A 17,942-nucleotide genomic window follows, 5' to 3' on the forward strand; every position below is an offset into this window, starting at 1 on the left:
GGCTGGGTGCTTACCCAACAGAACGCTATTTTCTCTTAGTTCTGCAAGTCCAAGATCAAGGTGTCGGCAGGTTTGGGTTTTCTGACGCCTCTCCCCTGTGCTGGCAGATGGCTGCCTTCCCACTGTGTCCTCAGATGGTCTTTCCTCTCGCCCTCGGTACCTTCCTACGAGTCTTAATCTCTCTTCTCCTGAATGAGGGCTCGCCCTAACAGCCTCATTTTAACGTAACCTTCTCTTCAAAGGCTCTACCTCCAAACACAGTCACATTCTGAGGTGCTGCTGGGAGTCAGGACTTCAACATTTGAATTGGGGGAGTGGGGGGAGAGGGGTTACACGTCAGCTCATACCACTTCCCCAATGGTCTCTTCCAACAGCTCAAGGCTTCCATAGTTATTAAATCAGAAAGCTGACCTCATAGATAAGAACAACAGTCCAAACATGAATTTCTTGCCCAACCGGTTTTTCTTTCTTTTTTTCTTTTTTTTCTTTTTTAAGACTGGATGAGTCACCTTAAAAAGACAATAAGGAACAGAACAACAAGAAAAGCCCAGAGTAAGCAGAAGGAAGGAAATAATAAAGATTAGAGCAGAAATAAATGACATAGAGGATAAAAACCAGTACAAAAGATCAATGAAACCAAGAGCTGGTTCTTTGAAAAGATAAACAAGATTGATGAGCTGTTAGCCAGACTCATCAAGAAACAAAGAGGCAGGACCCAAATGAATAAAATCAGAAAGAAAGCAGTGAAGTAACAACAGACATCACAGAAATACAGAGGATTGTGAGAAAATACTATGAACAACTATATGCCAACAAGCTGGACAATGTGGAGAAGATGGACAAATTCCTAAAAAAATACAATCTCCCAAAACTGAATCAGGAAGAATCAGAAAACCTGAATAGGCCAATAACAACTGATGAAATAGAAGCAGTAATCAAAAACTCCCAGCAAACAAAAGCCCTGGTCCGAATGGCTTCACAGGGGAGTTTTACCAAACCTTCGAAGAACAACACCTAAACTCCTCAAACTATTCCAAAAAATCCAAGAGGAAGGAACACTTCCAAGCTCTTTGCGTGAGGCCAGCGTTATCATAATTCCAAAACCAGATAAAGGCACTACAAAGAAAAAGAACTATAAGCCAATATCCATGATGAACATAGATGCTAAAATCCTTAACAAAATATTAGCAAATCGGATCCAGCAATATATTACAAAGATCATACACCATGACCAAGTGGGATTTATCCCAGGGATGCAAGGCTGATACAATATTTGCAAATCAATAAATGTGATACATCACCATAAACTAATTGAAAGACAAAAATTGCATGATCATTCAAAAGGTGCAGGAAAAGCATTCGACAAAATCCAACATCCATTTTTGATAAAAACTCTCAGCAAAGTGGGAATAGAGGGAGCATATTTCAACATGATAAAGACCATATATGAGAAACCTACAGCCAACATCATACTCAATGGCAAAAACTAAAAGCATTTCCCCTAAGAACAGGAACAAGACAGGGATGGCCACTTTCACCACTCTTATTCAACATAGTACTGGAAGTCCTAGCCACAGTGATCAGAAAAAAAGAAGAAATAAAAGGCACCCAAATTGGAAAGGAGGAAGTAAAACTCTCATTATTTGCACAGGACATGATATTGTACATAAAAAATCCTAAAGACTCCACCAAAAAACTACTGGAGTTAATAAAGGAATTTGGCAATGTAGCAGGATACAAAATCAACACCCAAAAATCTATGTCTTTTTTTTATACACCAATAATGAATTCTCAGAAAGAGAAACTAAACAAATAATCTCATTTATCACTGCAATAAAAAATTTAAGATACTTAGGAATAAACTTAACCAAGGAGGTAAAAGACCTGTACTTGGAAAATTACAGGACATTGAAAAAAGAGATAGAGGAAGAAATAACCAAGTGGAAGAACATACTGTGTTCATGGACTGGTAGAATTAGCATCATTACAATGTCCATAGTACCCAAAGCAATCTGCAGATTCAATGCAATCCCTATTAAAATACCAGCAGCATATACCACAGATCTAGAACAAATACTCCAAAGATGTATATGGAACCAAAAGGCTGGGCTGAAGGACACCCCCCCTGCACAAATTTTTGTGCACCGGGCCTCTAGAACATAATAAACTCAAAATGGATAAAAGACTTAAATATAAGTCGTGAAAACAAAAAAATCCTAGAAAAAGCCATAGGCAGTAAAATCTCAGACATCTCTCATAGCAATATGTTTACCGATACATCTAGGCAAAGGAAGTTAAGGAGAAAATAAACAACTGGGACTACATCAAAATAAAAAGCTTCTGCACAGTTAAAGAAACCATCAGCAAAAGGAAAAGGGAGCCCATTATATGGGAGAACATATTTGGCAATGATACATCTGATAAAGGGTTAATATCCCAAATATATAAGGAACTCCTATAACTTAAAAGGAAGACAAACGAGTGGTAAAGGCCTGGGGTGGAGGGCGGGGTCAGGCTGGAGAGGGTCAATGGGCAAAAAAGGAGGAAATACGTAATACTTTCAACAATAAAGATTTATTTTTTTTAAAAAAAGGAAGATAAGCAATCCAATTTAAAAATGGGCAAAGGAACTAAATAGACACTTCTCCAAAGCAGTCACACAGATGGCCAACAGACATGAAAAAGTGCTCAAAGTCACTGATCATCAGAGAGATGCAAATTAATACGACAATGAGGTATCACCTCACACCTGTCAGAATGGCTACCATCAACAAATCAACAAACAACAAGTGCTGGTGAGGATGTGGAGAAAAAGGAACACTCGTGCACTGCTGGTGGGAATGCAGACTGGTGCAACCATTATGGAAGACAGTATGGAGTTTCCTCAAAAAATTAAAAATGGAATTTTTCCTTTCGTGACCCTTTGAGGGACTGAGACAGTGCCCAGGTCGACGCTCTATCCAGTGAGCCAAACTGGCTAGGGCTCCCTTTTCCTTTTGCTGATGGTTTCTTTTGCTGTGCAGAAGCTTTTTATTTTGATGTAGTCCCAGTTGTTTATTTTCTCCTTAACTTCCTTTGCCTAGATGTATCAGTAAACATATTGCTATGAGAGATGTCTGAGATTTTACTGCCTATGGCTTTTTCTAGGATTTTTATGTTTTCACGACTTACATTTAAAACCTAGCTGGTTGTTCAGTGGATAGAGCATCGGCCTGTGGACCAAAGGGTCCTGGGTTCGATTCCAGTCAAGGGCATATACCTTGGTTGCAGGTTCCTCCCTGGCCTGGCCCTGGTCGGGGCATGAGCAGGAGGCAACCAACCAATGTGTTTCTCTCACATCGATCTTTCTCTCTTTCTCTCTTCCACTCTCCCTAAAAATCAATGAAAAAATACCCTCAGGTGAGGATTAACTAAAAAAAAATTTTTTTTTAAATGGAACTGCCATTTGACCCAGTGATCCCATTTCTAGGAATATATCCTAAGAGACTCAACAAAACAATCAGAAAAAATGTATGCACCCCTATGTTCATAGCAGCACAATTTACAATAGCTAAGATCTGCAAACAGCCCCAGTGCTCAGCAGCAGACAAGCAGGTAAAAAAGCTGTGGTACCTTTACACCATGGAATCCTATGCAGCAGTAAAAAAGAAGGCTCTCTTACCCTTTGAGACAGCATGGAGGGACCTGGAGAGTATCATGCTAAGTGAAATAAGTCAGACAGAGAAAGACAAGTATTACATGATCTCACTCATATGTGGAATCTAATGAACAAAAATAAACTGATGAACAAAATAGATCCAGAGACATAGAAGCATGGAACAGACTGCGGAATCTCAGGAACAGACTGCGGAATCTCAGAGGGAAAACGGAAGGTGGGGGGGGGGGGGGGGGATCAACCAAAGAACATATATGCATAGCCCATGGACACAGACAATAGGGTGGTGAAGGCCTGGGGCGGGGGATGGGGGCAAGCTAGAAGCAGTCAATGGGGGGGTGGAAAGGGGACATACGCAATATTTTCAACAATAAAGATTTAATTTTTTTTAAAGACAATAAGGGACATGGCCACTCAGTGCATATTCATTCCATCAGTCCAGTAGTTCCTAAGAGGTACGAGCTGGCTGACTCCCACTTCCCACTCCTCACCCCCCATGTCTCCCTCCCAACCCAGGGGACACTTGGCAATGTCTGGAGACATCTGTGTTGTCTCAGCTGGAGGGAGTGCTGCTGCAGCCAGTGGGTGGAGGCGGGGATGCTGCTGACCATCGTACAATGGGCAGGACAGCCCCACACTGAGAATGATCAAACCCAAAACGTCCACAGGGCCGAGGCTGCGAATCCCCCAGGTCTAACCAGGCCAAGCCTGACGTCACCCCATCAGCAGCCTGCCCAGGGCAGGTGGGAGACCCTGCCAGGCCCAGCTCCCTGAGGAGGACACTGTAAACACTTCACCCTGCTTCTTCCTCAGGGAGGGCAGCCAACAGAGATCTCACCGGGAGGGGCACCAGCGCCCGCCCCCCCCCTCCTGATTCCCACAGAAGCCTTCCTTTCCATGGGACTCCTCCAACTGGACTCTCCCATAATCCCCTCAAACTCTTTAGCCGATGATAGAAACAACATTAAGATCCCCAATCAACCTGGGAAACTAACTACTGGTGGGGCGGGGGCTTAGGGGGTTTGGGGGGGGGGGGGTTAGGGGTTTTTTTGAGTGTGTATTTTTTTTTTAATTTTTACTTATTGATTTCAGAGAAAAAGGGAGAAAGGAAGGGGGGGAGGAGGGAGAGAGAGGGAGAGAGAGACATCAATTTGTTATGCTGCTTATTTGTGCAGTCATCGATTGGTTCTTCTATGTGCCCTGATCAGGGATCAAACCCGCAACCTTGGCGAATTGGGATGATGCTCTAACCGACTGAACTACCCGGCCAGGGCCTAGTCATTGTTTACAAACCATGTTTTTCTGGTAACATGGCAAAATAAAAGTGTTTAAGTCTATTAGCACCACCAGATGCTCCCGCGGCGATGATGCTGTGTTTTTAGGCAGACAGCACCACTAGGCCCCCGCTTCCCACACCTCAGGCGTGACCTGGGGCCCATCCACAAACCGCATGAGCTCCACTGACTTCCTGCTTTTCTCTGAGTTCTACTCCTTTTTACTTAAACAAGAGGACCCTTCCTACCTGAACCACAAGGAGAAAACAAGTATCACTTGGGACAGACAGAAGGAACCGTAAAAATAACTGCTAACCTTTCAGTGTTGGGCCCTGAGCCTGGTTCACAGATCTTTGGGGAATTTGCCCACAGGCCAACCTCTGAGTCCCTGTCTCAGTGCCTCAAAGGGTCACGAAAGGAAGAAAGCCGACCCGGCTTAAGAAATCAACACACCCCCCCCCCCCCCAACTCTTTAAGGGAAAGTCACCGACAAAATCCTCACCACGACCGTTCTTCTTTCTAAATTAACCCAAAGTCCACTCACTGTCATGAGTGAGGCCAGAGACACTTGGCGCCCATTTCCAAAGGTGGCCATAAGAGACGGGCCGGCCCTAATGAATGGTTTCCGTCATTTGCATTTGGGTAAAGATAGTGAAAGAACAAAAGGAACACACAAAAGCCCGAAGAGGGATTGTTCAACGCCTTGCCTCCTCCTTCTGACTTGTGTGCCTGGCTGAAGTCACAGTCAAATGGCTTCCCTCTTGCCTTGGGGACTGGCACGCAGGCCTCCCCTCACTGGCCTTCGGCCCTGGCAAGCCTGGCTCCTATACACACGCTTCCGCATCCTGTCTGCGTTTGTAATTCTACTGCCTCTGGTGTCACTCCCTGCCTGTGTCAGTCGGCCCAGGGCAGGGGTTCTGTACCAGACACAATGGCACAAGTACATACAGCTGGGCTGGCAGGGGACGCAGAGAGCATTTCCAGATGGGCCACTGCCAAGGCTTGTCCTGGCTGTTCTCGTCCAAGGGAGCGAGGAGCTGTTTATGCAACTGTGCGTCCCCCTCTGTCAGGGGAAGAGCTGGGTCTCTGCATTTCACCCACAAGCAGGGTCCCCCATGGACCCCCCCGGACACACCCCTATCCGCTGTATACCTAACCCCACTCCACCGTGTCAACAGGAAGACACTGGAAAACCGCACACGCCTGTATACAGTCTCATCGATCGTGGTTTTGGTATTTGCGAATTCCCCTTTTGCCTCGAAGGGTCAGCTCCAAATCAGCACCCACAGCACCCTGGTGGCCACATACAGGCGTGCAGGGTGCAACACATTCTCATCGCCCCACCCACATTCCCAGCGGGGCCGGGCAAGGTGACGCCCTGCCTTCTCTGGGCTCTCAGGCAGCACACATGTCCTTTTCACTGTCTACTCGCAGGCACCAACCTCCGCATCTTCCCAGGGAGCAAGAAGTCACTGCTCGCTGGTTCACGGCTGGCAGGGGCCTCACAGGACGTAACCACTGTGACGGACGAGGGTCAACGGTGCCATATGCCTGATACGGCCTCCACCGTCTCCGAAGAGAAGGGGCACTTTAATCCCACAAATCAGAAATGGCAGCTTCAATGAAAAGTTCAGACTTTTAGATTCAATTATGTCTATCTGAGGAAGAGGTCCCTACAGTGGCATTATTTTCTTAGCTCCCATAAACGGTGCCATCCGGATCACAGACCCTGCCCCTGGCCTGCTGCCGAGGGCGGCCACCGAGAAGCACACGGCCTGCCGCTGCCCAGTCACTAGGCCAGTGATGGCAAACCTTCTGAGCTCGGCGTGTCAGCATTTTGAAAACCCTAACTTAACTCTGGTGCCGTGCCACATACAGAAATTTTTTGATATTTGCAACCATAGTAAAACAAAGACTTACATTTTTGATATTTATCTTATATATTTAAATGCCATTTAACAAAGAAAAGTCAACCAAAAAAATGAGTTCGCGTGTCACCTCTGACACAAGTGTCATAGGTTCGCCGTCACTACACTAGACACTTAATCTGAGATATGCAACAAGTATCCTGTGGGCATTTTCCAGCCAAGTTCTTACTCACCGACACCTTCTACAAAATCTAGGAAGAAGAGATGTCATCCACAGGGGGCCCCGCCCGAGCCTCCAGACTGAGAGAAGAACTGTTTCTGATGTTCTCCAACAACTACTTTGTGTGGGTGATGCCCAACCACACAGACGCTCTTACAGAAGGGGAAATGGAGCCCAGAGGGGGAAGGACAGTGGCCCGGAGTTAGACCAGCAGGAAAATGACAGCGCTGGTACCTGAACCTAAGTCTGTGTGGCCTTGGAACCCAACACCTAGCCACAAAGCCAGGAAGCCAGCATCCCGTGCTGGGCGTGTGAAATGAAGGGCTTCGCCCTGGCCAGTGCATCTCCGCTGGTGGGAGGAATGTCCCTTCCACCAGAAGGCAGTGGGTTCCGTTCCTAGTCAACGAACATCCCAGGTTGCTGGTCTGATCCCCCGTCGGGGCATGTGCGGGAGGCAACTGATCAATGTTTCTTTTCCCTGCCTCTCTCTAAAAATCAATACATAAAATATGTAAATAAATGAAATGACAGCCTACAATATTCTTACCTTTACTCTCCCAGCAGTTTTCAAAATGTGATATACCTTGACAGCCACTCCTACATTCTCTATCCTGCGGTCATTTTGCAAAATGTTAAGGCACTGTTACTGGAGGGAACATGAAACACACACACTGAGAAACGCAGCATGGAGGACACAGCTGCTCCAAGAAACCCTCCCCACTTCTCCTCATCTGGCGTCAGGCTCCCCTGCGCTCTCATCCGTTTCGGCCGTGCATCCTTGGCCCCAAATAATGGCTTACTCTTTCCAGGCCGCAGTTTCCTTACCAGTGAAACACGGATAAAAATTAAACCCACGTCCAAGGGCGGCTGGGCAGCAGGAGTGAGGAAGCACTAGGTCAGAGCGAGCGAAGCACTGCAGATCCTAAACATCCGTGCCCCTCCTCAGCGGTCAGGGTACGAGGCACGCAGCACGCCAGTTTAAACTCTGCCCCCTCGAGCCGCGAGACGCCCCTGCTGCACCCACATGCTGGTGGCCCCCGTCGCCCCGGCGGGACGGGAAGCCCAGTGGGAGAACCCGTTCCCCAGGCCTCCGGGACACACCCTCTGCGTTGGGCTCCCCTTCCTGCTGTAACAGATCACCACAAGTGCACTCTCGTACAGTTCTGGAGGCCAGGAATCCTGAGTGGTCCCGGGGGGCTAAAGTCAAGGTGTTGGCAGGACCAGGTCCTTCGGAGGCTCCGGGGGACAAACTGTTTGATGGACTTTTCTGAGACCCCACCCCTCCCCGGGCTCCTTTCCTCACCCGCCTCCCCCTCCAGGCCAGCAGCCTGGCATCTTCCAGTCTCCCTCCAGCTCTGAGACTCACTCTCCGGCCTCTTTCGAGGACGCTGGTGACTGCACTGGGCCCACCCGAGTCATCCAGGATAGCCTCCCTTCTCACAGTCACCTTCATCACACCTGGAAAGGGCCTCTGCCACGTGGACACCTGGCAGGGCGTTATTCTGCCCACCCCACCAGTCAATATGAAGGCGCATTGAGTGCTTCGTCTTCTAAACTTGACGTGGGCTGAGTCTCAGAACAGCCCTACAAGGGATGCGTACTTGTCACTGCCACTCGACGATGAAAAACCTGAGAGACCCAGAGAAGTGAAGTAATTTTCCCAAGTCGCACAGCGAGTAAGGAGAGGCGGCTGGGCTCGAACCCGGCTCCTCAACTCCCAAACCCACGCTTGTCACAACCGATCTCTGGTGTTTCACCAAGAAGAAAGGAACTCCATTCAGCCAGAAGCAAAGCACATGACGTCAGAAACTGGCTCCCAGCGAATACAGGGCAAATGCCTTGTTTCCTAAAACCTCAGCCACAGTGTTTTCAGCGGCAGGATGTGGAACCTTCTCACGAGAGCATGAGCACTGGGGCCACGGGATTCCTTCTGCAAATCACCTTCACCTCTTGGCAAAGTGACATCATCAACGCTGAGCGACGCTCTGTCTCCCTGGACTCCTGGCTCCTATGGTTTTGGGTTTTTAACCACAAAACCCCCCAACCACCCCGACAGCTGAGAGCCAGTGGGGGAAATGAACTGACTGGATTCGAATTCAGCCCCTCACAAGGACCACCTCTATTGTCTCCAGCAAATTATTTAACATTGATGAATCTCAGTTTTCTCGTCTATAAAATGGGGACATTAATTCCCAAAACTCACAGTCATTGTGAGGATTAAAACAGGACCGTTTAATCCCCGCCAGAGCCTGACCTGTCACATATTCGTTTCTTCTCCCTTTAACTCCCCCCACCCCCCAGCCTCCCAGGGAATTATATTTCAGGAAGCCTCGCCGTCCAGCTGTTCCAAAGTACTTCTATACACCAAGATCCCCACCTCCACATGCTGCTTCTAACGCTGTAGACTGAACACAAGACCATATTTCCAAGTGCCTGGCTCCCCAATACATGATTTGAACCTGAATCCGTGTCACTATTTAGGAAATAAATTAGTTCCATGGTGACAAATGCTAAAGGAGGTGTGACACTCCACTCTAATATCCCACAGAAATCTTTTTTAACCGTCTGTACCACTCCCTCCAGATCCCCACATTAACAGTGCATATTTCTTTCTTGGTAACTACCACTTTTATCTTTATTTTTTTATTACTTGAGAGAGAGAGACAGAGACAGAGAGACGGAGAGACAGAGGGAGAGAGCGAGAGAAACACTGATTTGTTGTTTCACTCATTTATGCATTCACTAGTTGACTGGGTTACGGGGATCGAACCCCCAACCGTGGCTTCTCCAGACTATCACTTTTAAATAATCATGTGCATTTTCTCTCATGCACTGAATCAGAGGTTCTCAACTACGACTGCAGTTGAAATCATCTGGGAGCTTTGAAAAATTAAATACATGCCTGGGTCCCACTGCCGATTCTTATTTCTAAAGTCTGAAATGGGCAGGGGCTGGGCCATCCCCAGATGGCTCCCATGCACAGGCAGGGCCAGGCACCTGCACCTGCTGGGCACTGTCTTGTTTATTAATTCCACTCTGCATCCTAGTCACCTGGCAGGGACCGGGCTCACAGTAGGCAAAATGTCACAATTGTTTGCAGCATGAATTAATAACTAAACTTTAGAGTCCGCTGCTCGTAAAAATTCGCTGAAATATTTACGAAGGGTGTATATTGCATCAGGCACCATGCCAGGCACAGAGCTCGCGTTGACATCACTCTTTCGCCTGGATTGGTCAGGAATAAAACATGGAACAGCGAAGGAAGGGGTGGAGGGCTGTCTGTCTCTGGGTCAGGCCACCCTAACCCCATCTCCCTTTGCATCTGCCTGGCAGTCCTCAACCTGGCTGAGCTGTTTCCTCTGTGTTACAACAATGGGGCCTCCTCGCCGGAAGATTCAAGGAAGGCAGGGACAAAGAACCCCACAAAATGGCAGCTGGCATCAGCCCCCCCATGTACACCTGATGAAGCCGCCCTAGGCGTTTCCCTCCCCACCCCCTGCACCAAGCATCTGACGCTGCGTAAACCACGGCCACAGGGAGGTGCCCAGAACGGCCAGGACAGGACACCAGGGGGAGGGCTGCTCCCTGGCGCAGCCCCGCCCAGCTGCCGGTCTCAGCCTTCAGGGCCTGGGCCTCACCTGGGCGGGCGGGGGGAATGCACATTTCCAGGCCCCGCCGCACCCCCAAGAACTGATTGACGGGTCTGGGCTGAAAAATCTGTATTTTAACCAGCTCCCCTCAACCTCCACCCCTGGGTAAATCTATCGCAGTTGGTGCCACAGTCCCTCAAAACCTCAACAGGTCATTGCCAGCCTCCCAAGGGGAGGACACAAGGGCGCAAAACATCACCCCGGCCCCTCTCCAAGGGAGGGAAGCCCGCGCCCGGGCGCGCGAGTCGGTCTGCCGCAAAGCCGCCGCAGGTGGCTGCCCCGCCTGCCAGGGGCTCCTTCCCGCAATGTGGGGAGCGGGGAGGGGTCCGAAATCGGCCGGTTAGAGCGCCTCCCACCCTCCTGCGGCGGCCGGTGCGGGTCCACCTGGGGCCGGGCGCTGAAGGGGGCCGTTTTGGAGCTGGAACCGGGGGCGCTGCCGCGGGACCCCGGGCGGGCACGGGAGGAGCCGTGCCCCACCCCAGGCAGCCCAGCACACCCCGGGGTCCGAGGACCGCTCCGCGCGCAGAGCACGGTTTCGTATCAATCCCGGCGACGAGGAGACGCCAGAAAACAATAAGGCAGCCCAGGCATGGCTGCTCCCGGTGCGCGCGCTGTAAACAGCGCCGGGCGGGCCGGCTCTCGGGGTTTCTAGAGGAAGGTGCCCGGGGCGCCAGACAGCCCGGCGCTCAGGCCCAGGAGGACGGGATCGCGCGGGGACCCGACCCGGGCTGGAGCGGAGAGGAGCCTCGCCCGGCCGCCCGCCTCCCGCCCGCCTCCCCGGCCGCCGGCTCATGGCGCCGCGCGCGGCCAAGCTGTCGGGCCCGGCCAGCTCCGCCGCGCGCCCGCCCAGGCGGCCCGGCCCGCTCACCCGGTGCGGGGCCTGCTGTCCATCCGCTTCTTCTGGCGCACCGGCTGCAGCGGGATGTTGTCCGTCATGTCGCCCGCGCCGCCCGCCTTGCCTGCCGCGCCCCCCGCGCCGCCTGGGCCGCCGCCCGGTCCGGCCTCCGCGCCGCCGCCCGCCGGCGCCGCGCCGCCCCGGGGGAGGAGGCGGCGGCAGCGGGCGGGCCGGGCCCGCTGCGAGGGGGCGAGTTCGCGAGCGCCGGGCCACGCGCGGAGACGGCCGCGCGGCCCGACCGACGGACACGGGCGCACCATGGGCCCGAGCTCCGCGCTGCGCCCACTCGCCCCGCGCCGCGCCCGCCACGGAGGGCGGCCGGCTGGACCCGCGCCGCCGCCGCAGTGTCCCCGGCCCGCGCCGCGCGCCACCCACGCGCGCCCACCCGGCCACCGCCCCCCGCCCACGCCCGGCCGCGCGCGCGCCCGCCCACCACCCGCCCACCAGCGTCCGACAGTCACCAGCACACACGCGGCCCCCCGCCAAGCTCAGCCGTCACATTAAATACATTGTTTCACATGCTCACTCTTGCACCAACATGCAGTCACACGCCAGCCCCACACACGCGCTCACTCTCACCCGCTCATTCCCCACCATCCGACATTCACAAGCACACAGCATAGCTTCCCACCTCACTCCCAACGCTGACGTTTACAATCACACATGCACACACCCCAATATTCACCCTCATGTGCCCATCCTGGATCTCAGGCCTCACTCACATGTGCCCCTAGGAATCACAGTGGACACAGGGGCACACCCTACCTCACTTCCCCGCCACCCTTCACTCACTGTCACTCTCCCACCTGGATCCCTGGGAGTCACTATCACACACGTGCACACACACAAACCTGCACGCTCTCATTCTCACACTTCCTCCACGAACTCTGGGGCTCACACACGCGCCCTCTCACTCATTCAGACATTCAACCACACCGATTCACATCGCACACCCCCAACTCCTTCGCCCAGACCCTCAGCCACACTCACTGGCTCACACTTTCTCACAGTGTCTAAGGCCTACCAACTTCCCAAGGGCCTGATAACATGTTGAGAACAGAAAGAAAGTGAGTAGTGGTGGCCCTGGTCCGTGTGCTCAGTGGTTGGAGCATTCACTGTGTGTGGGAGGCTCTCTGGCTTGATTCCCGGTCAAGGGCATGTACCTGGGTTGAAGGTTTGATCCTGGCCCCCCGTTGGGGTGTGTGCAGGAGGCGATCAGTGGATGTGTCTCTATCACATCAATGTTTCTCTCTCTCCCACCTTGCCTCCCTCTCTCTCTCTGAAAATCTATGGAAAAAAATACCCTCAGGTGAGGATTAACAAGAAAAGAAAGAAAATGAATAGTGGTGAAGGTTTAGAGGGCAATTAAAAATCCTATGTAACTGAAGAGTCCTTCAATGTAATACCTTACAAACTAACCTACTGCAACTAAAGTAAACTTTAAGTGGTTACACCTGTATACCTCCTGTGGCGGGCGGGCCTTTCAATTCCTTTGCTACAAATAATGGGGGAGCCACCAAAAATATGAGTCTGGGGCCCTGGGTGACAGAAGGAGGTGCGGGGTGCATCCCAAACCAAAGTGTGACTTAGCTCATGTCCCGATCAAGTTCCTCGAGGAAGAACCATGTCTTTAGAAGTTGCTGCATTGCGCCTCTGAAGGGAGAAGAGCATTCTTGGCTAAGCTTTGATGAATACTGACCACAAAGCATGCATTGCACTAAGGGCTTGATCTGTTCCCAGTACTGCTCTTAAGAGCACTCTGGTCTGCTTTGCTTCCTGATTTCTCTCTGCATCTGGGGCGGTGATCCATACACCTCACGGCACACAGTGGGCACACAGTGGGCACTCAGTGGGCACCCAGTATTTGTTGAGTGGAGGAAGTGCTAACACCCTGACACCCAATTAGGGCAACAGAGTAGGCCCCGCCCTCTACCACCAGTCCCCTCTCAAACCCCACCCACCTCAGATCAGTTGCAGACCCTCTTCTTCACCCCCCTCCCCCACCACATGTGGTCACAAGACCAAGGACATGGTGACCCTTTAACCCAGGGTCCCCCACACAGCTGGGGGTTAGTAACTGTGAGCTCTGTTTTTACCAAGCACCTCAAACATGCCTGAGTTCCACTCTTAACCCTCCTGACGGGCTTGGCAGCTAAATCTAAGCAATCACACCCATTTCACAGGTGAGGAACGAGTAGCTCAGAGTGGCCTGCACAAAGCCACGTGGTTAGGGACAGGCTGGGCTCCAGACCTGGTCTTTCGGGCTCCAGAAGGCAGGAAAGATGGTCTCCTGTGACCAATGGAATCAGCCATCATGACACTCCAGGCGCCTACTAATCCAGATCCCAAATAACCTTCAAGCTCCCTGTAGATCTTGTGGAGCCCGCCTGTGGCCACTCTCATCTGACCGGACCCTCGTTTTCTAAAGTATGGAGTAATAACCGTGGCTTCTGCGTCACATACAAGCTGTCGGGCCTCAGTTTCCTCATCTGTAAAATGGACTCATTGGACTGTGGGAAGGATTGCATGAGTTAATCATATACATAAAGCAACTGGAAGAGTGCCTACTCAAGGGAAGCAGTGAGTACAGTTGTTATTACAGGGTTGTTAGAAGAATTTAGAGCAGTAATGGGGGCAGATGAAGCTCTTAGTACAACGCATGCTTCGTGGTAAGTATTCATCTACTTTTTTTCTAGTGAGCATGTGTCACTTTTACAATGTTTTTCTTTAAATTAATATACTTTTAAAAACCAAAGAGCCCCCTCTTAATCTCCAGAGGTAATAACATTTCCATATCAAAAGAAGAGTGATTTTTATTGCCTTTGCATTTTTGTTTTTCTTCAGTGCACTTTCATAATCATTGGAGAAGACACTATTTTAAAAATATATTTTTATTGATTTCAGAGAGGGAAGGAGAGGGAGAGAAAAGGAGAAACAGCAATGATGAGAGAGAATCCTGGTAAGCTGCCTCCTGCACGTCCCCCACTGGAGATTGAGCCTGCAATCCGGGCATGTGCCCCCACTAGGAATCGAACCATGACCTCCTGGTTCATAGGTCGATGCTCAACCACCGAGCCACACCGGCCAAGCTGGAGAAGGCACTTTTTGAGACTCCCTTTCAGCAAAGCAATCCCTCAGGACAAGAGGCACTTAAAGGCTTTTATCTCATCTTTTATTTTATTTTTAATTGATTTGAGAGAGAGAGAGAGAAGGAGAAAGAAACATTGATTTGTTGTTACACTTATTTATGCATTCATTGGTTGATTCTTGTATGTGCCCTGACCAGGGATAGAACCCACAACCTTGGTGTAGCAGAATGATGCTCTAACCCACTGAGCTACCTGGCCAGGGCATTATCTCACCTGGAGAGAGATCTAGAAGCTTGCCTGAGATAGGCAAGAGGCCCAGGGGGCCCTCAGAAACAGTGCCAGTGTTCAGGAGAGGAATAGAGTAGGGGCAGTGATGGGAGGAGGGGTAATACTGGGCCCTACTCAGAGGGTGCAGCACCTGGCCCAGCCCTGCCTTCTGCCCATGGTGCTAGGAATGGTCCCCTCAGAGTTCTGATTTCTGAGGAGCAACCCCTTTCATGGCCTTGACAGCCCTCAGGCCCTGGGTGCAGTAAGCTGCCAACTCCTAGATACCCAGAGTGGAAAGGTCTTTAGTGGGTAAACCAACATAGCCCACAAATCAGAGAAACTGAGGCCCACAGGCGTGGCCAACAGATGGCAGACGCACCACTCAGCCTTATTTTCATAGATGTCCATGCTGGCTGCTCCTGCCTGTCCAATGGGGGAGGACTAGAGGCCGCGGCACTGGCTGGGGAAAATGGGAACTCCATCAATAGCAATGATTTGGGAAAACTCGGGCCGGGCAGAGAAGTAATGAAGTCCTTTTGGTGTCTAGAACCTTCTCTCTGAATGAATGCTCTGGGTAGTCCCGAGAGCAGTTTCTCAACCTTGGCTCTACTGACATCTGGGCTGAATATTTCATTGTGGGGCCATCCCCTGTTAGCAGCATCCTGGCCTCCGCCCACTAGATGCCAGTAGCAGCCCCACCCCTCCCAGTTGTGACGACCACAGATGTCCTCAGACATTGCAAAATGATTCCTGGAGGGCAAAATTGTCCCTGGCTGAGACCTGCTGGGCTAGCATGTGATGTGAAATAATTTTTAAGCCCCTAGTAAGGCTGTGACTCTAACAGGAATCTCTTCTCCCCACTCTTCTTTTTAGGAAAAAAAAACCTCTGTAAGTAACTGGCCAGGGTGTCACAGTAGTTGAGCCACACTGGCCGGATGAACCATGAGGTCAAGGTTTGATTTGATTCCCCATCAGAGCACATAAAGAAACATAAATAATTGCAACAACAAATCTCTCTCTCTCTCTCTCGCCGGTTGGTGATTCTTTCTCATCACTGATGTTTCTTTCTCTTTTTAAAAAATATATTTTTATTGATTTCAGAGAGGAAGGGAGAGGGAGAGAGATAGAGACCAATAACGAGAGTCATTGATCGGCTGCCTCCTGCACGCCCCAGCGAGCCGGCAACCTGGGCACGTACCCTGACTGGAATCTAACCATGACCTCCTAGTTCATAGGTCAATGCTCAACCACTGAGCCATGCCTGTGGGGCTCATCATTGCATCATTGCATGTTTCTTTCTCTCTCTCTCTCTCTCTCTCTCTCTCCTCACCCCTCCCTCTCCACAGCAATGCTATCTTCCAAAAAGAACAGGGAGTTTAGGAAAATTCCACAGAACATTCACTCATTCACTAACAACCTACAATGTCCCAGGCTCTGGGGATACAGTTAACAAGACAGACACAGCCCCTCTTCCTGGTGTCTAGGACTCTGCTAATTCCTAGAGGAGATTATAAATGACTTTGAAAAGGGCAAGGTTACCTGTGCCTGTCATGGCTTTGAGCTATTTTACAACTCTACAAGGTGGAGAAAACTGATAGCAACAAGCATTCTTGTCCATAGGAATGCAGATGGATTCTGTCCCATGGGATGCCCTGGATTATTGCCCTGTGGATATTGACCAGGATTTGTAAATTCACTTCAGCATTCCTGATTGCCTATCATTGGGGAGTTCTTGCAATTCTTTGACTCCACTGTAAATCTGTTAATAAAATCTTATCCATTTTATATTTGTAGAAGTCATGACTTCTCCTTTTTAAAATATGGTATGTTAACAAGGTAGACAGAAAATAAACAAGTAAACATTTTAAAGAATGCCATGTGGATAATAAAATAGAATGTGAATGAGATGCTTGTTAATCATCCTAACTTGCTAGAAATAAAAAGTTGGCAACCCTAAACAGTTCCCTGTTTCACATCCCCTATTTTTTTTAAATGTTTTAAATATATTTTTATTGATTTCTGAGAGGAAGGGAAAGGGAGAGAAATATCAATGATGAGAGAGAATCATTGATCAGCTGCGTCCTGCACGCCCCCTACAGGGGATTGAGCCCGAAACCCAGGCATGTGCCCTGACCAGGAATCAAACGGAGACCTCCTGGTGCATAGGTCTATGCTCAACCACTGAGCCACACTGGCTGGGCTAAATTTTTATTGATTGATTTGAGAGAGAGAGCGAGAGATACCAATTTGTGGCATTCCACGTATTTATGCATTCATTGGTTGATTCTTGTATGTGCCCTAACTGGAGATCAAACCAACTGGGCTACATGCTGGGCCATCCCCCTCCCCTATTTTTTTTAAAGACAATTTCATTGGCCTGTGGAATCCCAAAGATTAGCAATCTTAAATTCCATTAGTAAAAAAAAAAAAAAAAAAAAAAAAAAATCCATTAGTTTCTTCTTCCTCCTCTGTGGTCTTTGCCATATGAGAAAATAAAGATGAAGATAGAATTGTCTCTGACACAATTTACTCAGGACATTTACGGAGGTCAGGGAAAAAAATTCCTCCCAAGTTTCTGAGATGCAAAATGGACATTATCTTCAAGATAAAGGAGCTGCCGACCAGAGGGCACCTCCTGAACCACGTGGCCTCCTCCGTCAGGCTCAAGAAATTGAACCAAGAGAACCTACCTGATCCAGAGTTGGAACAAAATTAACTAAATGGGACTGTGTCGATTTGCTGAGCCAAACAGGTGAAACAGAGACAGCCACCATATTGGAATGCTCCCTGTGCCCTAGGGCCCAGACCAGTGATGGCGAACCTATGACACGCGTGTCAGAGGTGACACAGGAACTCATTTTTTTGGTTGATTTTTCTTTGTTAGATGGCATTTAAATATATAAAATAAATATCAAAAATATGTCTTTGTTTTACTATGGTTGCAAATATCAAAAAATTTCTATACGTGACACGGCACCAGAGTTAAGTTAGGGTTTTTCAAAATGCTGACACGCCGAGCTCAAA

The 17,942-nt window shown here is 49.8% G+C and overlaps 1 protein-coding gene across 3 annotated transcripts in view; it reads right to left on the reverse strand.

The window, feature by feature from the left end:
• The window catches only part of LOC118662633 (probable phospholipid-transporting ATPase IIA), a 113,252-nt gene extending 101,373 nt beyond the window's left edge, over positions 1-11,879 (reverse strand). Inside the window, exon 1 of one of the 3 annotated variants that reach the window (XM_036321235.1) lies at positions 11,536-11,876. In XM_036321235.1, the coding sequence (XP_036177128.1) occupies positions 11,536-11,822 (287 nt within the window). In that variant the 5' untranslated portion in view covers positions 11,823-11,876. Of the gene's footprint in view, positions 1-11,535 lie in introns of all 3 variants that reach the window. The other 2 variants (XM_036321238.1, XM_036321236.1) reach the window with 2 other exon arrangements.
• Positions 11,880-17,942: the final 6,063 nt, after the last annotated feature.

Source organism: Myotis myotis, unplaced genomic scaffold (assembly GCF_014108235.1).
Source record: "Myotis myotis isolate mMyoMyo1 unplaced genomic scaffold, mMyoMyo1.p scaffold_m19_p_9, whole genome shotgun sequence".
NCBI lineage: Eukaryota > Metazoa > Chordata > Mammalia > Chiroptera > Vespertilionidae > Myotis > Myotis myotis.